The sequence below is a fragment of the Agelaius phoeniceus genome, chromosome 3 (assembly GCF_051311805.1).
Source record: "Agelaius phoeniceus isolate bAgePho1 chromosome 3, bAgePho1.hap1, whole genome shotgun sequence".
NCBI lineage: Eukaryota > Metazoa > Chordata > Aves > Passeriformes > Icteridae > Agelaius > Agelaius phoeniceus.
In genome coordinates this window covers 101,384,164-101,409,078 of record NC_135267.1, presented here as the reverse complement: position 1 = coordinate 101,409,078, position 24,915 = coordinate 101,384,164, and the positions used below count along the sequence as shown (strand labels likewise).

The window sequence follows — 24,915 nt, the reverse complement described above, 5'->3', positions numbered from 1 at the left end:
TTTAATTTAATATTTTATTTTGTTCCAACATTGAACCATGTGGAGTTGAACAATGGCTATGTGAGCACAGCATGGGCAGGGAGAACCCTGTTTCTTAAACTAAGCTAAACTAAAATGAAATGAAATGTGGATTTTTATAATTTTTTAAACATTTGGGAAGGATTTCAGAAGGCAGTCACAGGTTTCTGCACCTCATGTTGAAGCCCTGGGGTATCACAGCCCGGTGCCACAGGGATATTTTTTAATGATGCACTTTGAAACCTTTTATCTGTTTGGTGCTATTAAACTCGTTAATGCTTCACGTCCTGCCCAGCCGATGCCCGAGCATGGACTGTTTGAACTCGGCTGCACCCCAGCCCTTAGAGATAATTGGAAGGGGAAGAGGGAGTGGGAGCGATGGTGATGAGCCTCGCTTGTTTGGGAAATACTGCAAATGGGTGTTGGTCAGGAAACAGAGCTCTGGAGCAACTGGGAATGTCTGGGGCAGCAGCTGCACTCGCTGGACAAACAGGAGCCGGAAGAGCTCAGGTGCAGCCGTGGCCGTGTGCCCCACCCAAGGGGCCCAGGGATGGCCTTTCACTGCTCTGCTGCCAGTCACTCACTGTCCTGTTCGGCCAAAATTCAGATTTAAAAAAGAAAAAATGAAAAGAAAAATTACAACATATAACTATATATATTATACGGGTTTTATAGACTGTGCAAATACATACATCCGTAATATAAATGTATATAGGTAAAATATATATAAATCTTTAAGTAATAAATATTTATATTATATACACACACACACATCCTTGGGGATCTGTGTGTATCATGTCTACTTTGCTGGATGCCTGAATGCACCTGGAATCATATGTTATAATATAAATTCCTGAATTTATATTGTAGATAAAGTAGTAAATATGTATTTATATAATACAGAAAAATATATCATATGTGTATAATACACATAAGATGTAGAAATCATATATACATATTACTACATATATGCATATCACTACATATATATTTATTATTGCATATATACATGTTGCAATATTATATCTTGAATATTTTGTATTATGTACTGATATCATATGTATATTATACATACATCTCTATTTATAATATATATTACTATTAAATATATATAATTTAGAAAGAAATGGCCATAAAGCAGCTGTGTTACCATTTATATTTTTTGGACAACAACAATAACAAAGATTTTTCTATTCTTCCCTGTCAGTAAATTAAAATGTTCACACCTTGGCTTTCCAGCTGCCTCCCAGCCATATTTCCTAGGCATTTGCACTGTCTTTTCCCCATAAACACACAGATTTCTTTTATCTGTTGATCCTTCTCAGCTCAAACAAGTCAGTTCATTGGCAATAAATGAGGCGGCTAAAAAACAAAGGAGAGAGGGAAAATAAATATCCTCAGTGGGAAACTTAGTAAGGAGAGCTAAGGAAGAAATAAAAGAGTGAGATAAAAGAGTGATGCTGGGTCTTCAGAAGGGCTTTTCCACCTCCCCTTATCACCACCCACCTGCAAGCCAGGAATGAGCCCATCCAAAAGCCAGCTCTCCCAGCCAAAACCTGCCAGTGCTGAGCCAAAACTGGCATGGGGAGAAGGGCTGCAGTAAGGCAGGGGACAAGACCAGTACTTTTGGCAGCATCTTGCACTGGTGTAAACTTCTCAGTTCATGAGACCAAAAGAAATCACTACTTCTGTATTTATTTTATTTATGAGGCATATTTACAAGGCAGTTTATTTATGAGACATAAAACCAGGCAGTGCTTTGGGTTCGGTGCCTCTGTCCTGCTGTTCCTTTGTGATGCAGCCCCGGGTTCCTGGAAGATGCTGAACCCCCTGGCTGAGATGGTGACATCAGGCACTGGGGGAGCAAAAGGTTCTTTGTCATTTGGGGCATTTAGACCTCTCTTTGGCGTTCCTGTGTCCTCTTAAGCCAGAATGTTGGTGCAGGTGGATAGGCTGCCAGGACACTGCTCCCTGAGCATCCATGGCTGCTGTTGCAGGAGCAGCAGCACCAGGAACTGCATGAGCAGCTTGCCTGTGTGATGTGAGATAAAACCCTCCTGAGTTTAATCCAGCTCTAGAGCTTCACCAAACTTTGCTGGTTTTGGACAGATTGGTTCTGGTTACCTCCTTAGTGACACTGACTGACACCACCAGTGCTCAGTCTTGCCTGTTCCCTTCCTTCCATAAAATGCAGTGAAGGAGGGAGTGTTTTCCCCTGGTTCCACTGCAGTGAGACAGGTTACTGGAATTAGTTTTATTGCTGGCAGATAAAAAGTTATCTCTGCTTATTACCCTGAAAGTCATGCCTGCAATTTTCCTTTCAAAGGACAGCTGTACAAAAGTTGACGCAATCCTATCCAGAAATTATCTAGGTTGTGTTTGGCTTGCAGGTGTTGCATGTGGCATCATAGGAAGAGAGAGGCAGGTTTAAATTAAAGCATTTTAATTAACAGTGGAAGGACAGGAGTGGGGCTGATCTTGCATTTAAGATAACTCCCATCAATGTTTAGAGAAAAAGGATCAGGATTTTGCTGAAGTTCTGGAGTGAATCCAGGACTTTTTCCCTGGTGGACCCAGGGCATAAAGAGGAGGATCTTCCCTGATGTCAAGAAGGCAGCATGCAGTGAGCCCTGTATTGTCTGGTGGTACAAAATAAATAGGGATGCTCCTAGGTCCAGTGGATTGGGATGCAAAATTCACAGGGTCTTTGCATTTTTGGTTTTCTTAAAAGCCAAAGAACAGGCAGATGCAGAGGTGAGCCATCCCACCACAAAATGGACTGGCTCATCCTGGTGGTTACCTGGTTTATCCCAGAGAACTTACAGGGAGCTTGAGCCAGGAGGGATGAAGATGAAAACCACCCTGCCCATCACAGGCAAGGCTGCACCCATCCACCTCTTGAGGCTGGAATTCAGCAGCACCCTGCCAATTCCCACAGCCCTCTTCTCATGGCAACAGGGCACTGTCTGTTTGACTGGCCTGCAGTTTGACTCTCTGTGGGTGTAGGGATTCAGTGATGCATTACATATGATTTATATACAAGCATGTGTTGCAAGGCCATATAGAACTGATTTAAAAACAAAAGAGAAAGTAAAAACCAGGGTGGTGATTTACCTGCAGGGATCTGGGGGGTATTTATGGCAGGCAGGGTCACTAGGGTTTCTACCATGACTGGCATCACCCCAGCACACAGGGAAGCCCCAGCACTGCTGGGATGTGTCTGCAGGAAAAAATAGGGAAAATAGCTGACAAAGAGAGAAATCACAGCCCAGCTGAGGCTTGGCCTCGGGCACCTGCGTGCTTCCCAGGGCCCCGGCACCTCCCCAGACCCGAATGTGGCCATGAACCCGGGGTGGAAAGCCATGGGTGGAGATGCTTTAACTCACGTACACTCCACAAATCAGAAATACTTAACAGAATCACAGAATCAGTCAGGTTGGGAAAGACCTCTAGGATCACCGAATCCAACCTATGACCGAGCACCGGGTCAGTCAGACCGTGGCACCGAGTGCCACCTCCAGGTGACTCCACCGCCTCCCCGGGCAGCCCATGCCAATGTCAAACCACCCTGTCTGGGAAGAAATTCCTCTTACTGGCCAACCTAAACCTCCAGTAGCGCAGCTCGAGGCCACGTCCTCTCCCAGGCGGACAGCGGCAGGATGAGAAGAGACCGAGTCCCACCGGGCTACAGCCCGGAGCTGTGGGGCGAGGAGGCCGCCCGGAGCCCCCTTTCAGCGGCAGCAGCACGCACGCCCGGCCGCCGCTCCCGCCCCGCTTCCCGCGGCCGCCGCTCGGGGCCGGGGGGCGGCTCCCGGGCCCCGCCCACTTCCGGCGACGGCGGCGGCGGCAGCGGCGCGCGCGAGGGGCCCGCCGGGATGGGCGCGGGCCCCGCCCCCGCCGCGGGGGGAGGGGGTGGGCGGGGGCGCGCGCGGCAGGCGGGTCCCCGCCCCCCGCCCGCGGTGCCGCAGGACGAGGTGGGTTCGGCGCGGCCGCCGCCGGCACCGCCCGGCCCGGGCGGGGGGAAGGGGCCCCGCGGCGCGGCCCGGCCCGGGGCGGCGGTGGGGCGGGGCGGGGCCGCCCCCGGCCTGGAGGCCGCGCGGGGCGGGCGGAGCGCGGGGCGGCCGCGCCGGCCCGGCCCGGCCCGGCCTGGCCTGTCCCGTCCCATCGCGTCCCGGAGCGGGGAGGAGCCGCGCCGGGAGCTCCCCGGGGAGGTGGGCGGCCCGGCCCGGCGGGGAGGGGAGGGGAGGGTCGGGGGTGGTGAAACCCGGGGCGCGGCGGGTCCGCCTCTTCCATTGATGAAATTTAAATTGCTCGGGGTTCGCCGCCCGCCCGCCGGCCCGGGAGGGACTGCTCGGCGGAGGGGCAGCGCGGCGGGCGGGCGGGAGCTCCCAGCGAGGCCGGGGTCGCCGCCTCTCCCGCCGCAGCCTCCGCAGGGGCGGCAGCCGCGCTCCGGCCCTTCGCTGCCCGCCGCGGGGCGGAACCTCCGAGCGAGGCGCTCCGCGTTGACCCAAGTGCTTGTTTATTTATTAAAGCGCGAAAATGTCGGCTCTCCTGAAAGGTAAGCTGACGCGCTGTGTTTTTCCCGGCCCCTCCGCCGTGCGTACGCGGGGCTGCGCTGTGTTTTGGGTCCGCGCTCCGGTGCCTCGGGGGCAGCCGCCGGGCTGCGATGTGCCCGGGCTGCCCCGGAGCCCTGCCTGTGACCCGGCTCGGCTCGGTTCGGTTCGGTTCGGCTGTGCGGGCGCACGGCGGGACCGGGCGGCGGGGCTGCGCCCAGGGCTGTGCGTGGCGAGGGGCTGGGGGATCCTGCGGGACCTCGCCAGCACAAATCTCCCCTGTCCGCTGAGCCGTCTGGTAAAGTTGTAGGAGGATGCATGCCGAGGTTGAACGTCTTCGCTTTTCTTCTCTTTCTTCTTTCGTTTCCTTTTTTTTTTTTTTTTTTTTTCTTTTTTTTTTCCCTGAGGCTTGAGTGTGGTTTTGGCGTTTTTTGATCCCGGTAGGCTCCGGCGCTCTCCTTTACTTCTCTCCGCGTGTGTGAGTGTTTGTGTGTACGTGGTCTGAGTTTCGGATTCCCTGTGAAACGGGGAACCAGCCCGCAAGAGGTCATTTTGGGAAGAAAAATTACTTTGGTGCATTGCCGTTGCAGTTTTCTTCCCCTGTTTTCCTATATTCCTCGTGGTGCGGGTGTGCTTTTTTTTTTTGTAATGAAAATATACGTGCCTATAGGGTTCCTTAATATAAATCCATGCAGGCCTATCAACAAATGGCATGCTGCCTGCAGAAGGAACACGAGTAGGTCGTTTGCTATACAGACTTGGGTGTTGCAGGCAACTGAGGGCCTTGGCAGGCTCTGGGAAATCACTGTCCATCACAGAGTGGATGTCCGGGGCTGGACAATTCTGGCTGTGTGGAGGCATCACCTGTCTACAAATGCCCTGTGACACCTGGGCAGAAAGCAGGCAGCTGGAGGAGGAAAGTGTTGCCAGCACGTTGCTCAACCGGCCACTCTGAAAGTCATCAAGATAAGCCCTTGTGAAGTTGATTAGGAAAATATATTGCTAATTGTTCTTTTAAAATAGAATTGGCTTATCTCAGACTACTGCTGAAGGTAGCCATGTTGCAGAGAAGTGCTGTTATTTCTGGAATAGAAAGCTGTCGAAACCTATGTAACGATCGCAATTGGTTTTTAAAATATTACCAGAGATTTGACAATCCTGAAAGCCTTAAAAAAACCCCCAAAACCATCCACTGTTTAGATACTCTTTTGTCAGTCCAATAGTACTAAAACGTGTTGTCATGTCAAATTATATTTTTAGCATGAGGATCATCTGCTAAACTGGGAAATTCAGCTGTGTCTGACTGTAACACCTAAATTCTTGGTGTGCGCAGCTGGCAGAGCAGCTTCCCAGGTTGCAAATTTCTGAGTTAGCTCAGGCTAATGTGCTCATCTGTCAAGAAGAGTCAGGGCATAAAGGTTTCACTTCACGTATGCTTCAGTCCAGCATGTGTTGGCAAATTTTGCCTCTGGTAGTAGGAAAATGTTTGTAGAGGCTGAGTGGATATGTTCAGTTCTAAAATTCAAAGTAGTGTTTGTTAGCATGCACATTATAGTGTGGGTATTTAAAGAGACAGACTTTTATCCCTGCCAGAGATAAAAATTGCCTTGAACTTTAAGTGGAATCATTGGAAGTTAAGGCATTCACTCTCTACCCTGAGCACAGAGTTCAAGGGTAGAGCATTTAAAGTTTAGCTGAGTGTTGTAACTTACTGGCCACCCTTCTTGGTTTTTATGCATTACTCTGGCTCCAGGGAGACCTAAATAATTTTCTGCTGTAGGTCTTTCTGTATACTTACTTGGATTGTAAAAGTAATCACAATTCATAACCCTCAGCTCAAGAGATTCCCTACTTTTTCATGAGAGAAGTTCTTGCTTGACTTGTCCCACAACTCCCTCCTGTGCTGCCTCTTTGTAGTACCAAGGCAGTGAAGTTCTCTTCTGTGTGGATTAATGAACAAAATTAATCAATCTTAACATTTTTCTCTGCCTTTAATGTGGAATAAGAGGAAGGACAGCAGAAAGGAAATATGTGCAAGCCCCTCAGTAAGAGGTGACCACTGTTCTCTTCTTGTGCAGTTTTCCTGAGGAGATCTGCCCCTTGTATTGTTTCTGGTAGTGTACAAACTCCTCCTTTCTATTAGCTTGCTCTGATATACCATGATTTGTTTTTATTACATGTCAGTTATAAAATTAGGCATCATAAACCTGCCAGTACTGTTCTGTGTGCTGTAGCTTGTGCTGTGAGGGCAGGGGCCAGAGAGCAGAGCACAAAAACCTGCTAGAAATAACAGTGGGTGGGGGCAGGAGGGTTGGAGTGAAATTCTCCATGCATCAAACACCACCATGAACTTGACTGAAGTGCCGTCCTGTCTCTGCTGCTTGGGGGAACACTTTCTACCAAAGGCATTAACGTGAGATATCTTGTGTGGTTGTTTTTGCAAAGCCCAGTGTTCTCCGAAGTCTCAGCTATTTAGTCATGCTCTTCTGGTCTGTGCTCATTTCCTGTGTGGGCAGGTCCCCCAAGAGTTTTCCACTACCTTATCCCACCCTTTTCTTACGTCTGATGAGTGTTCAAGAACACTGGTTTCATAAAAGTGTGCTTAGGCTGAAATATGAGGCATTGATTGTGAAAAAGTTTGGAAGAGGCATTTCTTTTTAACATTATTTGGGATTTTATAGCCACGTGTATCCTTGGAAATCTCTTCCTGTGGTTATCCAACCCCCCAGCCTCCATCTGATTATTAAAGGCACAGTAACTACTTTTCATTATGGCCTTAGGAAATTTTAGTTACCTGCAGGGAAGAATTGCTTTCAGATATGCAGTTGCACTGGCCTTTCAACTTCCTTGTTGCTGCTGGGTGGGAAGGGAAATCAGTCTTCACTCAGGTTGTGAAATTCAGCTGTAGTTTGTGTTAAAGGACTTCAGTTGTCTTTCTGCCAGCCATAGGCTGGGGTGTGTGAATACCACCTCCTTCCCAAAAGCTCTGAGGGGCAGCAGGAACAATGAGAGCCACGTTCACTCATATCATGCACCAATAATGCTTTGGGGAGCATATACAGAGTGCAGCCCAAGTCCTGGTGGTCAATTCCAAGATAAATGTTCAGAGCTCCTCAAACCTTCTGTCTCACAGTGGCATGTTAAGAGTAGAAGAGCTGTCACTTCTCTTAGTTACAATATTCTCATTCTTAGCTATGCAGAATAGATACTTTTCTTGCACCAGGCAAGCACGTGCTTTTATGGACTCCAGCCATATCCTTCCTCTCTCTCTTTCCCTGTAATAATAATAATTGGACTAACAGCACTAGCAATTCTCTGCCTGAGCAGCTGTGTCCTGACACACTGGGTCTGGATGAGGCTGAGAGGTCACAGTAGTTGATAAATGTTAAATGCAAAGCCTAAATATCCCTCACTGCTGATGAAGGGTATGGCAGTGGCAGCTTTGGCAGGTTGGGATTCAGTAAGAGCTGTCCCATCCAGCTGCTGCTCAGCGTGCCTGATGCCTGGGATTGGAAAAAGCATCAGGTCTGCTTTGCTTTCCTGTGAGGATGTTGGTGATCAAACGTGTTTAGCATTTACTCATTCAGTTTGTGAAGAACTTAGAATATTCCAGAAAAAAAAAAAAGACCCCTTAACCAGGACATTGACATATATTTACTTTTATGATGCCTTTTTATTTCTATTTGTTTCTGATGTTGCTTAGTCTCTAAGTGCTTTTTTCTGCTAGACACGAGTTTTTGGCTAATGTGAGCAGAACAATCTTTTCCTACTTCCTTGGCAGCCCAGGGAGGCTGGCTGTGCCTCCCTCAGCCCCAGTGTGCTCCACAGCATGACTGAAGGTCTCTGCTGAGACTCGGGATGTGCAGAGTTCCTTACAAGATGTGTTGCATCACACTGGGAAGTTCAGATGTTTGTCAGGCCGGCCAGAAATGAGACATGGCCACTGTTGTTGTTGTTGTAGCAGAAGTGGTGTATTGTAACATGTTGCAGGGAGGATTGGAAACATGTGAAAGCTTCTCCTGGCAGTTGTTTCCGTGTGCAACACCCCAAAGGGAGGGAATGAAGAGAGTACTTGTAGCAGTTTGGTATTAAGCATGAAGCTGGTACAGACCTCCTTGTTTTTCTGTAGGAAAAAGTGCTTCCTGGTGGAGAGCTGCCTGTGTTTTCACACATTTGACCCGGAAAGATACGCCTAACAGGCTTTCAACTCTTACCTGCTTTTACTACTAAATGAAGCATTTGATTTAAAAAAGGACCTATTGTTCAGTGTGCTGTTCATCTTGAGCTGGCGTTTTCCCGTGTTGCACCACACATACTATGTGCACTGCAGCACTTGTCTGTCTTTTTTTTTTTCTCTCCCTCCCCTACCTGCAAAACAGTGCAGTCAGGAAAATGGCTTCTGTGGGCTTCAAAGCAAGGATTAGATACTGTCGCTGAGGCTGTGGAATACTTTGCTTAGAAAAATAAAATAAAATCAAAATTGCATTAAAATGAACCATTTCTGGTTTTCTTAGACATTCTCAGTAGAAGAGCCTTTTAATGCATGTTCTCAATAAGTAGACTTTAAATGCAGGCTCCTCTTCTAACAATGTTTTCTGTCAGTTTCGCTCTGTTCACTTGTGAAGTTCCCTCCTGTCCCTCTTTTGCACTAGTATTCAGGGTGTTTCCAAAATCCAGCTATATTTGGCAATGCATCACTCTCTGTGTTACAGGGAAGTGATCACTCAAGGGATTTGGCAGAAATTAAATTAACTGAGGTCTTTAGAGAACATACTCAGAATGTCTTTTGAGAATACACTCGCTTCCAATGCTTTCTGCTGGAAAATAAAGTCGTGTTCTCTCCCGGTTCTTTCTGCAGGGTGGACTTTATAGCATATTTGTGTATTTAGTCTTTTTCACATTTGTGGAGTTTATCACTCTCAAAAACAAAACAAATGCTGAAGTGATAGACAGCCCAATTTTCTAGGTTGCTTAGTAACTGAAATGCATGCTGTAGTGTGAAAATACTCATGACAAAGTAAGGGAATGTTTACTGGAACAAACAGAAGATCCTGTGAAAGTGCACTGTGTAAATAATTAAAGCTTATGTTTATATTTGCTTGTGGAGCAGAGGGATACCTTCAATCACAGTATTCTACATAACTTTTCAGTGAGAAAATTCTTACTTTTCACACTTCTACTAAAGTGTGTTGGTGTGGTGGGATGTGACTTCTCTAGTAAAAAGTGCAATGCTGCAGATTTTTGGATACTTCTTGAGATGGACCATTGGTCCTTTAGGGTACTTTTGAGTTTTGAAAGAAGGGTCATTATTCTTTGGCCCAGTTTAAGATCTGTTCCCCAAGTAACTAGGAACAAAAACTTTAGATTCCTGGAATGCTAACACAGTGGTAAAGCAAGACTGGATTTTATGAGTTTATCAGTCTTTTTAAAGAAAATTGAAGGCTGTTTGTAGTCTAAATAAGTTAGTTTGGGTTTTTTTTAAATAATTTTCTTTTATTTTTATTCAAGATTTCAGCCAAGCAATGTCTCAAGCTGGCTCCTCACAGTTTCAGGAAGTCATTCGGCAGGAGCTGGAGTATTCAATGAAAGTAGAACTTGATAAGATCCTTGCGACCGCGCACTCAAATGAGATAGAGGTAAGGAGCATGGAGTGGGTGCTGCTCAGAGCATGAGAAATGGGATGCAGGACACTGAGGCAAATCTCAGAAAGGAGATAAATCACAGATTTTCAGGTCCTTGTTTTTAGGATGTGTTCTGATCCTGTATGGAAGAGTAGCCAGGATACAATGTCAGTAGGAGACTTTCGGTTCCCTCTAGACTGGGTGACGGAGTTATTAAGTGTTTAATCATCTTTGGTTATTAAAGGTTCTGTGTAATCTTCAATGGATTACAGAAAGGGGGGGGTAAAGCTGTTATCTTAAATGTTGGGCCAAACTGTAATGACAAAAGACTTGTTGTGTATCCAAGTTGGTTTTGTACTCTGAGTTTTAGTGAAAATGAGCTTTTGGTAACTTCTGGAATTCTACCTAAAGTTTAGCATGTCTATTTGAGTGCTAATGAAATTAATCTCATGAAGAGACTGTACATCAATTTGTAGAAATGCTTCTGTGATTGAGTAGGTGTGCATTGAATGCCAGCATTAACTAATGCATTTCTTCTTTGTAGCACACTAAAAAGGACCTGGAAGGATTTAAGAAGCTATTTCATAGATTTCTACAAGAAAAGGGACCATCTGTGGACTGGGGGAAGATCCAGAGACCTCCAGAAGATTCTGTAAGTTGTGATTAAGCGACAGTGTGTAAGGAAAATAAAACTGATAATTGCTACTTAAGGCAAATGATGTATTCACCATTGAATGGGTCTGTCTGCTATGGTTCTATAAAACCATGTAGGACAACACTTTGGGTTCTAACTGAGAAATAATTATTTGTTGACATATGTTGTACGTCTTCCTGAACATCAGGTTCTGCTTACCATATGTGTCAAGTTCTTCGGTATTATTTTGTTAGCTGTTCTGGGAGCAGGGGAATGAAATGGGACAGATGCCATCTCACCATTTGGTGCCTTCTCTGGAGGAAACCTGTGTTAGAGGGGAAGTAGGGAGGACCTTTGTTGTTCCCATTTCCCTCCTGCCTGTCGAAGAGGGTTGCATATCTCAGATGAGACTGTTTCCAGCAATCCTTTATGTTTAATAATTTGAAAGGGACATATGGCAAGTGGGCTGGGTAATAGAGCTCATTTAGCAACTTCTGTAACCTGCAGCAGCTCAGCAAAAGTGAGGGATCTGGAACAAGGAGTTGACTGTACGGGGTTTTGGAGCCTGATTTTCTAATGTTGTCTATGTTGTTGTAACTTATAACCTGTAATTTGAGCTGCTGCTGAAAAAACACTATGTATTTTTTCAGCGCTGTTTAGTACTGAAATAAATACTTCCTATTAAACCTTACCTCATTTTACTGATTCATCAGTGGCCTTAGGCTGTCCTTTGACTCTTGTGTAACGAATGGTGTAGTTGTGCTATGAATTCTTGCTTTTCCCAGCCTAGTGATCTTGGCATATTGCAGGAGCTCTGTGTGCTCCCAGGCCTGTGGTTTCTCTGAGGCTCTCTGTGTGCCTCAATCGAGGCTCTGTTCCCCGTGAAAGGCAGGCTGTCCAGTCACTTCCAGAACAGATGCAGGGCTGCTCTGTAAAGCGTTGAAGAATGATGCTGTTTTAGAGCAAGTCTAGGGTTTTTCCAAGGTTGAGTGTTTTCTTTTAACTTCAAAAACATGTGATGTCTCTCTTTTCTGTACTGTAACAGTGAATGAAGTGTTGCTCTGGAGAGAGAAGTCTGCCCTTAATGAAGAGGCCAGGGTGGGAAACTGGAGTTCTAGATAAGATGACTTACAAGGAAGGCTGAGGAAAAGGGAATTTCTTTCAGTGTAGGGGGGCTGAGACTCTGAGGGGATGATAGGTCTTTTAAATATGTAAGAAGGTAGTTAGGACAATTAAAGGAATAAACTATTCCCTGTGCCAAGAGAAGGGATTAAATTACAGAAGTTTGATGTGAGTGAATGGGTGCTTTGTGGAGAGGAAGAGCTGCTATTTTTCAAGTTTTGCACACCTTCAGTGGAAAAACTTACAAGTTTTGTAAAGGTCTGAAAACCCAGGTAGGACATCTGGAGCAGATGTCAAACTGGAGGTTGTGGCAAGGCTCTGAAATAGACTGGGGGCATATTCCCAGGCATGGGGTATTCCCAAGCCTGGCAAGCTGCTGAAAAAGAACTAACTTAAGGTCACAGAGGGCTGAGTGGTGAAGGGCAGAATTAAAAAGAATATCTCTCTTATTTTCATATGGCCTGTACTGCTCATTCTCAAATGTGTCCCTGTGCTAGGTAGCAAAATAGCTTTTGATGAGAGAGAGAAAGGAAAGAATTCTGCAAAATCAGTGACCTGCAAAATCAGGTGACTTCTGGTCTGATAAGATGCATGCATGATGGGAAGTGAAATTTTGCTTCCTAGCATGAACTCTAAATCAAGTAATCATGCTTGTTGGTAAGTGCCACAGAAGAGAGCTGGGGCAGAATATCTGCTAACAAACTTCCTTCTATGCCTTCTTCACTTCATAGTAAATACCCCTTTCTCTAGGGATACTTGGACTTCCTGATCTGACAGGATGTGGGTTTGAGTGCTTATGAAAACTGAGAGCAAAGATAAATTTCTTTATTTTTTTCTTTTTTCCTTTTCGCTGACCATATGATTTCTATCTCTCCCTGCTGTATCCACTCCCTCCTTTTTAATGCATCAGTCATGTTAGGGACATACTGTGGAAAATGAAAAGGGTTCCTCATAAGACACATTCCAAGGGACCCTCTCCCAAATTGCTCCTTACTGAGGAGTATGAAATATGGAATTATTAAATAAAAGTTGATTTCATAAAGACCAGAATTTCAGAATTACTGGTCTAGCTAGTATGGGTAAGAACAGTATGAGCTTTTAGAAGGGCTAAAGAGGGATAACTTCTGAAGGGCTACAGAACTGAGTTCTTTGGGACAGGTATCCATCTGTGAACACATATTTAGTTTGAGTGCTTCAGTTCCAATTGAGTTTTCTTTTCCCATAACACCTCAGAGCATATTCTCCTCCTGCTCTTGTTACAACATCACAGGGGTTAGTGCATAGAAAAAGTGTTTGCTGGTAATCTTGCAAGTCCTTTATAATTGCAAATGATTTAAAATTGCCTGTAGGGATGACCTTGTTTTATGAGGTGGTGGGATGCTTGGCTGCTTGGACAATTTCACACTGCAAGGATCATGGCCTAGAAAGCACCAAATTCTTTGCAGTGTGTATTTATTTGCCTGTGATTGTTTTGGAGACTTGTTTTGCTGCTGGGAATTCTGGCAGGTCTAATCTTCAGCTGATCCCTAGTAGAGCAAAAGGCAAATGTTGAGGTATCTATGTGCCTCTGTGTGTATAAACACACAGACATACATGTGTATCTGTAAACAGAGGCCCACAAATAATCTGCCAAAGTGTGGGTTTGTTGCTTTTTCATTTATTTAGCAGCTTAAAAAAGTTCATGAATGTTGTGCAACTCCCCAAAGGGTTACAATTAGCATTGACTCCATGATTGCAGAAGGCTGATCAATTGCTTTATTGTTCTATCTTCTGCTATACTGTACTTAGTAAGAAGCTCCTAACCCTTACAGACAGTGCCATACAGCTTTGACCTAATTGGTCAATCAATCCAAACACCATCCAGTGTCCAATTAAGAAACCCCCCTTTGGTGACAATCTCCATAAGACATTTCACATGTGCACAACAACAGGTGCAGCAAGTGGAGATAAGAATTGTTTCTCATTCTTTTCTCTGATCTCACAGCCCTCCCCAGGACAATGCCTGGGGAAGTCTGTGCCTGCTCTCTGTGGCCCGAGAGCTGCTGCCACACATGAATAGTTTATTGGATATATGTCTTTGTCCTTTGGGTGGGGAAGAGTGTTTCAGGCTTTTGCCCAGTACCAAGGGACAGTGCTGTGAGTGCTGTGCAGAAGCAGAATTTCTGATAAGACTTCTATAGGCCATCTAGTGTATTATCTGTTGTATTTGTTCTCTGAATGTAGCTTCTGCTTCTTCCTGAAAACAAGTAAAGTCTCCTGTCAGTAATTTGAAACAGAAATTATTGCTCTGTAGTATTCCTGTTTTTCTCTGCAATGGGAGATTCCATCCCTGACCTCCATGTTTTCAGTGTAACAGCTTATACTGATGATAGTAACAACCCATTTCACACTATATTGGTAAACCTCTGACTTGTTTTTTCCTTCCAGATGCTTTGCTTTCATATGTCCAAAGGCTTACAGTGATAGCTCGCATAGTTAGCACCCATTACTGTTACAGTCTCCAGAGAAGAAAGTTCACTGAGAGTGCCAGTTAACAGGGAGAGGAGGTAAAGAATGTGGACATGGCAAGTGTAACTTAATCCCCTCGATGTAGATTACAGCCATCTGTTTGTTTGAATTGGAAGCAATAGCAAAGTCCTGCTGGGAGGCCTCTGAGAGAACTGCAGTGATCAAGTTAACCTCAGAACAGCAATGCAGAACCTCATCTGGGATGTAAAGAGAGCATCTGAAGCAATGTGAGTGTGAAAGGAGCTTGTCTATTAGAGCCTTTGTTTTTTTCTTCCCCAGAGGTTGGATTCTTGTCTGCAGCTCAGGTTGTCACCTCAGTGAGCTATATCATGAAGGAAAAGAATGAATGTTATGCCCTTACTCAAAAGCTAAATATCTTCTTAATCTTGAATTTTGGAAACAAGTTTTAAGGGTTCATAGAATTGTGGAATGGTTTGGAAGGGATCTTAAAAATTGTCTTGTTCCACCCCCCTTCCCTGCACAGGGACATCTTCCACTAGACCAGACTGCTCCAAGCCCTATTGAACTTGGCCTTGAACACCTCCAGGGATGAGGCAGCCACAGCTTCTCTGGCTGAGCTTTTCCTCTGCTTTACCACCCTCAGAGTAAAGTACTTCTTCCTAAGATCTGATATAAACCTCACCTCTTGTAGTTGGAAAGTATTCCCCTTCTCCTGCCCATATCAGCCTGTGTAAGGAGTCTCTCTTCCTCTGCAAGCCCCCCCTAGGTGCTGGAAGGCTGCTGTAAGGCCTCCCAAAGCCTCCTCTTCTCCAGGCTGACCACCCCCAGCTCTCCTCACCCTGACCTCACAGGAGGACTTTTCTCTCTCTGATCACCTTTGTGGCTCTCCTCTGCACTGCTCTAACAGGTCCACAGATTTCCTGTGCTGAGGACTCCATATCTGGGTGCAGCACTGCAGGTGGGGGTCTCATGAGGCCAGAGACCTCTTAACGTGGTGCTATTTCTAGGACTGTCCCTTGGTGCTGAGTAAATGTTTCCTCAAGCTGTAAGTACATATTAACTAATAGGGGCGTCCTCCTTTCCGGTCTGCCCACGATGACAGCCCTGATGCTCATTTTGTCTGTCTCTGACAAACTCTTGCAAGCCTCCTTGCAGTAGGAGTAGGCTGCTGGAATCTGTTAGTCAAGCTCCCAACATTGCCTCATCCAGGCTGTTCCAAGAAATCACTTCTGTGACATTGGCTGAGAAACAAAAGAAGCTGCATGTGTCATCTTAGAGCAGTCCCAAACCAGGGCTGCCAGACTGTCTCAAGCGAGTGACACTGCAGCCATGCATCTGGAAGGCATGGCATTCCTGCCCCTGGCTTTTCCTGAAGAATTTCCCCACCAGCACTTACTTGTCAAGCACACAGTTCCAAACCCTTAGAGCAAGAATTGATTTTTATTGCTGTGGAGCACTTTTCCAGTTGTGTATAAGCTTGCAGGTGATGAGGTATTTGTGCATATTAGTGCCTGCGCATGGCTGGAACTGCTGGATTGATAGCACCGGAATCCAGCAGTCCTGGTGCTGCAATGTTCCTGCTGGAACTTGACTTTTTGACATTTGTTATTCTCTGAATTAAAGACCCTTCAAGATCCAGGGCTTTATTGCCAAGTTGATGTTTCCAATGCCTGTGCCAGAAGAAACTGAAACATTTAGTGAGGCTGAGTCATAAATTTTGTGTTGCAACTGGTGAAACATCCAGTGAACTGAGTCCTTGATGGAACTGTTACCTTCTTCAGGAATTCTACTCTGAATGTTCTGCAAAAGCTGGTTTCAGGGCATGATATTGAAAGCATCAAAAGGTAGTTGGCACTTTAGCAAAAGCAAATGATTTTTGAGGCAGTCTGGCCCTGAACTGAGTGTCAGACTTTCTGCTTTTTGTGAGTGATGCAAGAAGAACATAGTGAGACTTAAAAGTTGAGATAATTTTTTTGGATGTTCAGACAGTGTCAGAACATCATGGATGTGACTCACATCCCACCCAGCTAAAGCTTGAGATGAGATGTTTTTAATCCATGTACAAGTCCAATGCAGGGTGTTCCTGACCTTGGAGTGGATGGGAAGCAGTAAATCTCAGCGTAAGTCTCTGTATGTCTTGCTGGTAGCAGCGTGTTCATTGAGCTTCCCGATGCACCTCCAAGACATTAAACCCAGGATTTATCATCTCATTGTTAATGAGAAGAGCAGTTGTTTTTCTGGGTGCTTCAGCCTGAGCATAATCTCTGTTGACAAAGCACAGCAAGAGTCCACTTTCTGTGCACTTCTGTTCCTGAAAAGTTCTTAGTGATTTGGAAGGAAGCTCCTGCCTGTGTCCTCATGAAATGACAGTGATTGTGGTGCTGTTTCTGTCCCAGCCATGAGACCTCCATGTGGAGTTATCTTCTCTTGCAATGCATCCTATAGGTTTTCCAGATGCCATGGGCAGAATTTCCCTCCTGTGAGGGATCTGCCCTGCTCTGCTGCCCGTGGTGTCCCGGAATGCTGGAATTGCGCAAGGCGTCCTCTCTACCCCTGTGTATCCCAGTGAGAAACATGACTCTTGTTCCAGGGCAGTGTGAATTTCCATTTGAACCCCAGCCCTTGCCCAAAGCAAACATAGCTCTGAAAACTACTCTGTATGGATTTGGTTTTGGAAACCAGCTGTGGATCTTACACACCCCTTATCAGAATTAAAATAATGTTCTAGCAGCTAGAATGCTACAGCACTGGAACACCAGGGCTTTTCTTCAAAAGAAAATCTCTAAAAGGGCAGGCTAAAAGATAATTGTATTGATTCTGGTCTAACAGTTTTGCAATGATTCTTACTGTGGCATTGTTACCATTATTTCTTTGATTTAGGTGCTTTTAGTAAGGGGGCAACAGTACCTAATGGGAGGCACACTGTTATTATGAGTCTGATTTTGCTCTCCATCACGAGCCCCAAATGCAGCCTAGACTCTGTTCTTAAGACTGTAGGAAACAGCTGTCAATGAGGTAGAAGACTTCCTGTAAGGTCTGTTATGAGCTGGATGAACACATTCTGAAAAGAGCAGAATAAGAACTAGGAACTCTCTTCCACTCTGTATCATGCTGTCAGGAGAAATGAATTGTATCAGAGTAGTGGCTGGAGTAAGAATCAGTGTAGACTGAGTTAAAGAACCAACATTTTCCCATTTTCCCAAGAATGTTGCCTTTGACAGCCTCAGAAAAAAAAAAAATCTATGAGTTTAAGCTGCTCAGGGAAGGAAAGTTATATGCCTTGCATATAGAGCCTGGTTCTTAAATTGTGGCCTGACTGGAGGAGGAGAGGGGCCATCCTATGGAGCAGTGAGTTAGATGGTCCCCAAGAAAACCCCCTGCCCTTCTGCAGGGCAGGAACAGGGTTGTGACAAGTGGTGTAACTGGCCTGACTTCTCATCTGAATGAAGCTAATGTTGCCTGGTGTCACAAAGTCTTTAGAACCTCTTGAGAAAAGAGGTTATTATAGTAACAAACCAGGTTATTTGTATCATAACAAAACAGTTACTGTAGACTCACTTTGCAGATGTTCTTTAGTGTCATAAGACGTGAATAAATGTGGGTTTTGTCACCATATTGTAAGTTTTGAAAGTTTTTCGAGAAAGCAATTTCTTTCCAAATATCTGACTGCCGGGTTTGGGGGTTTTTTTCTTTCTTTGTTCATTTGTTTTCCCAGATCCAGCCCTATGAGAAGATCAAGGCCAGAGGCCTGCCTGATAACATTGCTTCTGTCTTGAACAAGCTGGTGGTGGTGAAGCTCAATGGTGGCTTGGGCACAAGCATGGGCTGCAAAGGCCCCAAGAGCCTCATCGGGGTGCGGAACGAGAACACCTTCCTGGACCTGACAGTGCAGCAGATCGAGGTAACGCTGGATGAGCTGTGCTCACTGCCTTGCAGGAGGCAGCACACACTGAGCTGCTCCTGCATGGCTTGTTAAGAGGGATCGAGTGGAGGCTTGCCAAAAGAAAGAGGAGAGGGAGACGAGGTCTGGTGCTGGGGTGAAGCAGAGAATTCTGTTGAGAGAACAGACATGAGAGGGGCGGTGTGGTCAGCGACTGAACTCTGTGCCCCTCACATGTGTTAGCACAAGTGTGATCCAGGCTGTGCACAGCAGCCTGGACAGGGGGATCGTGCCCAGGAACACAAGCAGTCACACTGTAGAGCTTGTCTGGCTTGGATAACTCCTGGGCTTGTTTCTGACTCCTCCAGCTGCAAGTTTATCTTTTCAAAAAAGGGATTTTTTAATGTGCGTTAGAACAAAGCTTTTCACAGCAGCTCCAAGTTCCTTCATGCATTTAAACTCTTGCACTGGAAGAGATTGTTGGCATTTTCCTCTGAAGAAAGAGGAGCAGAAGAAAATAACAGCTGCTGGTGTTGGGAGAGGACATTTTGGCTTATGTTTTTAATGCTGAATATTCCTCTTAGAGCAGATAAGGAAGACAGACAGTTATTAGAGTGGGAGGTGGGGTGTGCCTGCTCCCTGGTTTCTGGAGTGCCAACAGTTTTTGCCTCAGTGTGATGTTGTTTGGAGTGGCTCTCCCATGTGTTAGATGGTTCTATGACAAGCTCAAATTTACATCCAGCTGATGCAGCCCTTTCTCCAAAGCATCACTGTGGAAGTCTCTGACTCCACCAAAGTGTAATGACCCCAAATGCTCCAGCAGAGGAGGGTGAGCTGATACACAAAGCTTAAAATTCACTCAAGGGTCTTTCTCTTTTCCCCCTGCCCCTTCTGTTTTCAGTGGAACTGCTGTGATCTCCGATTTTTTTTTTTTTTTTTTGCATTTATTGCGCACATGGAAATGCTCTTATGTATTTCAGCTCCATGCTATAGATTCCCAAATAATTAACATGGTGACATTTGATTTATTATGTGCTCTTGATACAATTTCCCATCTCTGTCTGCTAAGAAAATGTGGAAGTGCTTCCTGTGCAGAGACAGTGTGGAAATGTCACCTTGACAGACTGCAATGATTCGATGGAAAATAAACCTTTTGTAATCAACAGTAGCTATATCTTAAAGTGATCATTTTGTGGCATTGTGGTTTCAAATTTTAGACCTCAGTGCAGGCTTAAAAACAAAGATTCACTAATTAAAGATACATTAATTAGTGTGGGTCTTATCTTTACAACTAACAAAGATTTATTTTCCTTTACCTGATTGATTATTCTTATGCATTCATTATTTCTGGTCTGTTTCACCTAATTTCTTTCTCCTAAAATCTCAGGTGTCAGGAGTTAAAGCTAGTAATACATGCTGAATTTACCATTTATTTTCCATCTCAGCATTTAAACAAATCCTACAACACCGATGTTCCTCTGGTTCTCATGAATTCCTTCAACACAGATGATGACACAAAGAAAATCCTGCAGAAATACAGTCACAGCCGTGTGAAGATATATACTTTTAATCAAAGCAGGTATCAAAAGACTTCTCCACTTGGGGTAGAAGAAAACAGCTTGATTCTTCATAGTCCAGATGGGGTGGATTTGAGTTTGAGGTGTCTTCTGTACCTGTGTTCAGTCTCTTTTGGGCCTCGTGCTGAGACTGAAACACCAGGGGTTGGGCAGAGTCAAGGGCAATGTATTAAAACTGGGGAGAGGGGGTGTGTGGGCCCCAGTTTCTAAGAAATGTACAAATAGTGGTGTACTGGCTGCTGGCCCCTTGATTCCTGAATTTGCTGTTAGTATCCTTGGGCTCTGGAGGGAGACAGACCATGGTTCCTTATGAAGAACAAACTCTAGTCCAGGTGGCTGTTGGGGTCAGAGGAATGTTTGATATGCTCTGGACCTGCCTGTCAGAGGAAAGCTGGTTTGCAGTGTGGCCTGAGAACTGTGCCTTTACATCCTTGAGTAGATTGCATTCTGTAGCTTCTCAGTGACAGCTCAGAATGTGGGAGGGTCTTTCAGTTCAGAATACTCAGGAAAAGCACACTTCCAGAAGCCCAGGGAGCTGCACCTTAACTGTAATATTTTTATTTTATGCTATTCTGACGCTGGTGAGGATGTAACAAGACCCATTGTCCTCACAGGTACCCCAGAATTAACAAGGAAACTCTGCTGCCAATAGCCAAGGATGTCTCTTACTCAGGAGAGAACACGGAGTGCTGGTACCCTCCAGGCCATGGAGACATCTATGCCAGCTTCTACAACTCTGGGCTGCTGGACAACCTCATTGCAGAGGGGAAGGAATATATTTTTGTGTCCAATATAGATAATTTGGGTGCCACTGTGGACCTTTACATTCTTAACCACCTCATGAACCCACCCAATGGAAAACGCTGTGAATTTGTCATGGAAGTCACAAACAAAACCCGGGCGGATGTGAAGGTAAAGGGAGATGGGTGAGAGTCTGAGTGTGTTGGTGGCCATCTCCAGCCTCCTCTGAATCCATGGATTCAGGCATACACCCAGTCTCCTCATAGCTATTTTAGGCACCATTTAACACATCAGCTCAGATCTAATTTGAGATGCACAAAATCAGCAAGTTTAGAAAGTTGTAATTCATGGAACAGATTTGATCTGTGCTCTGGGCAGCAGCAGATGAGGACAGTCTGGGCTGGCCTGGAAGCACAAGGGATGTGCAGGGTGCAGGTCACAACCTCTGCACCTTCTCCAAACTGTCACATACACTGGGGGCAGAAGCTTGAAGCTGAAAGCTTGAAAACAGCATTGAGGGCTGGGATGCAGCAGTTGTGTCTCACAGAAAACTGCCTGAGCCACTTCCCAACCCTGCATCGCACAGCTCTGTGTGGCACAGCTGCCCACCTGCTCCTGCCCTAGCCCCTGGCTTTATACCAAGTCCAGGAGTGGCATTTCTCAGAGGTTTATGACATGTATCAAATACTTGTAGCCTGCAGTAATTTGTCCTGCTACTGTGCTCTGCTTCTCTTCTTTTGTATGTGAGAATGAGGATTTGTATTTTCTCTGTATTCATTTGGGAAGCTCTGACTTAGCCCTATAAAAGCACAGCAATGCACTGTAAGAATACTTAGATTTAATTTACCTTTTGCTCCATCATCTGACAAAGTACTGCTGAGGGTGATTTTTGACAACAGCAGCATTTGCAAAATATTCTCAACAACCTTCGTTAAAGGAATGAACGATCTTGGAGTGCTGAAAGATGATTGTTGGGCAGTCCTGACTGTACTTTAAACATGCTCTATAATTAGTAACCTGGTAGCTGGTTACTAAAAACAAGGAATGTGTTTTCTCTGGGGTTCAACTTCAAATGCCAACAGACCAGTGCATCTGCCTGTGTTGAGGGGAAGATTTCTCTGGCTTCTCATGAACAGGACTTACACCCTCTCACTTGCCCCTTGCAGGGTGGCACGCTGACGCAGTATGAGAACAAGCTGAGGCTGGTGGAGATAGCTCAGGTCCCTAAAGCACATGTGGATGAATTCAAGTCTGTGTCGAAGTTCAAAATATTCAATACCAACAATTTGTGGATAGCTCTGTCTGCAATTAAAAGGCTGCAAGAGAAGAACGCCATTGACATGGAGATCATTGTTAACCCAAAGGTAATCAGCTGGCAAGGGTTTAGAGAACACTGACCCAAACAAACTTTTAGTTTCTGGGTGGGTAACAGGCACTGCTGCCTCACAGAGCCAGGCTGGGGATGTTGGGCTCCAGTTCTGAGTGCCAGGACCTGCTCCATGTGTTCACGTGAGTTTTCTCTTCCAGACTCTGGATGGAGGCTTGAATGTTATCCAGCTGGAGACCGCAGTTGGTGCTGCTATCAAGAGTTTTGAGAACTCTCTGGGGATAAACGTCCCTCGTAGTCGTTTCCTGCCTGTGAAGACCACCTCGGATCTCTTGCTTGTGATGTCCAATTTGTACAGCCTTAACGCGGGGTCTCTAACCATGAGCGAGAAGCGTGAATTCCCAACAGTGCCTCTTGTCAAACTGGGAAGCTCCTTCACAAAGGTAAACACCTGGTGTTCAGCTCTGAATAAAGACACAGCTCATAACAATAACTGAATGAAAAGTGAGGTTTGCTTTATCTACCTCTGCCCACCTGGGCCTTCCCTTTTGCTCTTTGTGAAGGCTGTGAGAATACAGATAATGGCGGTGCATGCTGGGTGCTCCTGCAGTCCTTAGCTGAGCTGGCTGTGTGAGCTCCCCAGAGCTCGCCCAGCCTTGGTGGGCAGCCCCCCTACTGTTCTCACACTTGTTTCTAAAAGAAATCACAATTACAAAGTAGCAACTTTTATATTGATGCAGATGTAGGTTATGGGAAGGTTCCCGAAGAGTATTCAAGAGGCTTCTCCCATACTTGTCTTAATCCAGAGATGACTTTAATACTGTTTCTTTTATTTTCCCTTTCCAAAAGGTTCAAGATTACCTGCGGAGGTTTGAAAGTATTCCAGATATGCTGGAGCTGGATCATCTCACGGTTTCAGGTGATGTTACATTTGGGAAGAATGTTTCACTAAAGGTGAGTGTGCAGTGGGGATGCTGCTGCAATAAACCTGACGGATCTCTCCTCCTTGGCAATTGATGCTGAGGCAGTGCCTGTACACAGAGTCCATAGGAGCACTCCTGGGAGTTGGGTAACTGGCCCAAAAATGGCAGAGGCCATGGCTGGACAGTGACCCTTGTGATGGAGTGCAGGATGTTGCTGCCAGAGCTGATGCTCCATGCAGGCCCAGGCTGAGAGGAGGTTTATTTATGAACCTTGAAAGCACCACAGACGTCACATCTCTGTTCAAACACTGCTGCCACCTCTGCCCTTTGGCTCAGTCCCAACTCCCTTCCCAGGCTGGCCTTACCAGCCCTTTTCAGGCCCTTTTGCATCGCTTTGGGGTTCTTGATTTATTAGTAAATGTTGGAGCTGAGCAAGTTTGTTTCTCTCAAATTCTTCCTTAGGATCTTGCCAGTCCTGGCAGCACTTGCAGTTTTCTAGGGCAGTTTGGCAGCTGCCAGGGGTGGAAGGTGGTGCTGCATCACCTGGCACAGGCTTAGGCTGTGGGCTCTGAGCTGTCCCTCTGTCCCCACATTTGCTGTTCAGCTGGAATAGGAGCCTTCCTGGGACACACCCAGGGTGGAGGAAACATTTTTCCACTTCAAGCAAACAGAAAAGACAAGAACCCTTAAAGCAACCATGTCTTCAACTAAGTTACCAGTTCTGCTTGTAAGCCAATAGGCTCTAGCATGGTAATTACAGAGGTTCCAGTAATGCTTGTTTAAAACCTTTGTTCTGGGGAGAAAAGACCCCCAAATGTGTATGCAGAAACAATACAACTAAAAGCATTCAGGCTCTGGCTGTGGTACAGCTGACACTTGACTGCTCCTCCAGGCAACCTATGCCCTCCTTCCACGTCAACATATAACAGGTTTCTGAACCCTTGTTTTTTATTCTGTCTCCCCAGGGAACAGTCATCATCATTGCAAACCATGGTGACAGGATTGACATCCCAGCTGGAGCTCTACTAGAGAACAAAATCGTATCTGGCAACCTGCGGATCCTGGACCACTGAGTCCAGGAGAGGGCACGGTCAGGGCTGGGGCTGCTGTGCCCGGCCAGCCTCGTCGTGGAAGAACCTTTTAAGCATTAGAAATCTAAGTACACAGAGGGCCTATGCTTTGTCATCTTCACAGTACCCTGCAGTATTAATTTAAAATTAATTTCTCTTGCTTATCTTTAAGCAGCCACATAAGCGCCATGGATGTGCGTAAGTAATGCTTCAGTCCTAAAGAGATTCTGTAACTCAGTTAATTTAACCTTGAAGTGCAATACTGTTTGTCTTGCGGGAAGATGGACAGATCCTCTTTGATAAGAAGTTCAGAGGCTCGCCCTCGACCATTCAGTAGTTTTGAATTGCTTGTAACTGCAGAAATAAAGCTGTGAAGCAATACTGGTGGGACAACATGGTTGGCAACTCCTGTGACATTTTAGAAAGGCACAGTTGAAAACCAAAAGTTTCACTACTGCTAAACAGGCTCTTAAAACCCTGTATTTCATGTGCTCACAACCTGTAGCCCTCTTCAACCCCCCCAAGCTACAAGTGGGATGTCCTATCCCAGTTGTACGTCGAGGTACTGGGGAAAGGCTGTCAATACCTCCATTTCCGTATCGTGAGAGTGGGAATCATCCGTGTTCCAAACTTGCCCAAAGAATCCAATACTTGAGAAAAATGCCTCAGTAGCCACGTGTGGTGTTTGCTTTTTCACATCCCATTTAAGACTGGATCTCCTGTTAATATCCTAATCTTTGATCTGCCCTCTTTTTTCAATAAATGGATCACGTTGACTACACCTATGTTCATATTGTCACAGCCATGTATGTTAATTTATCTTCTCTTGAGTTTCTAAATTTGTACAGGAATTGAAATCCCTGTCCTGATCACTATTGATTTCTTAATGTTTCTCTTGTATTTACATGCAGACAACTTTATTTTATAAGCTTAGTATAACACTGGTATGTATCATTAAAGAAGTTGGTCTTTAAAAACAA

At 45.4% G+C, this 24,915-nt stretch overlaps 1 protein-coding gene and 1 long non-coding RNA gene across 10 annotated transcripts; one reads left to right on the top strand and one right to left on the bottom strand.

The window, feature by feature from the left end:
- Window positions 1-3,909, bottom strand: LOC129118935 (uncharacterized). 6 transcript variants are annotated; one of them, XR_013181521.1, is made up of 4 exons: window positions 3,612-3,909; window positions 3,133-3,238; window positions 1,245-1,380; window positions 1-606 (listed from the first exon to the last, which is right to left on the bottom strand). It is a non-coding gene; the product is annotated as an uncharacterized LOC129118935 (long non-coding RNA). The 6 variants fall into 6 exon arrangements; XR_013181520.1 differs by having other exon boundaries at window positions 2,143-3,238; window positions 3,620-3,909; XR_008534033.2 differs by having other exon boundaries at window positions 3,620-3,909.
- UGP2 (UDP-glucose pyrophosphorylase 2) lies at window positions 3,839-24,915 on the top strand. Of its 4 annotated transcripts, none has more exons than XM_054629014.2 (10): window positions 3,839-3,992; window positions 10,080-10,207; window positions 10,737-10,844; window positions 18,133-18,318; window positions 19,743-19,876; window positions 20,489-20,786; window positions 21,782-21,979; window positions 22,143-22,385; window positions 22,792-22,896; window positions 23,831-24,915. In XM_054629014.2, exons 2-10 carry the CDS (start codon window positions 10,094-10,096, stop codon window positions 23,936-23,938), a joined length of 1,494 nt encoding a protein of 497 aa, XP_054484989.1. In that variant the 5' UTR covers window positions 3,839-3,992; window positions 10,080-10,093; the 3' UTR covers window positions 23,939-24,915. The 4 variants fall into 4 exon arrangements, with proteins under 4 accessions (XP_054484989.1, XP_077032105.1, XP_054484988.1 ...); XM_077175990.1 differs by lacking the exon at window positions 3,839-3,992 and adding an exon at window positions 4,097-4,229; XM_054629013.2 differs by lacking the exon at window positions 3,839-3,992 and adding an exon at window positions 4,309-4,576.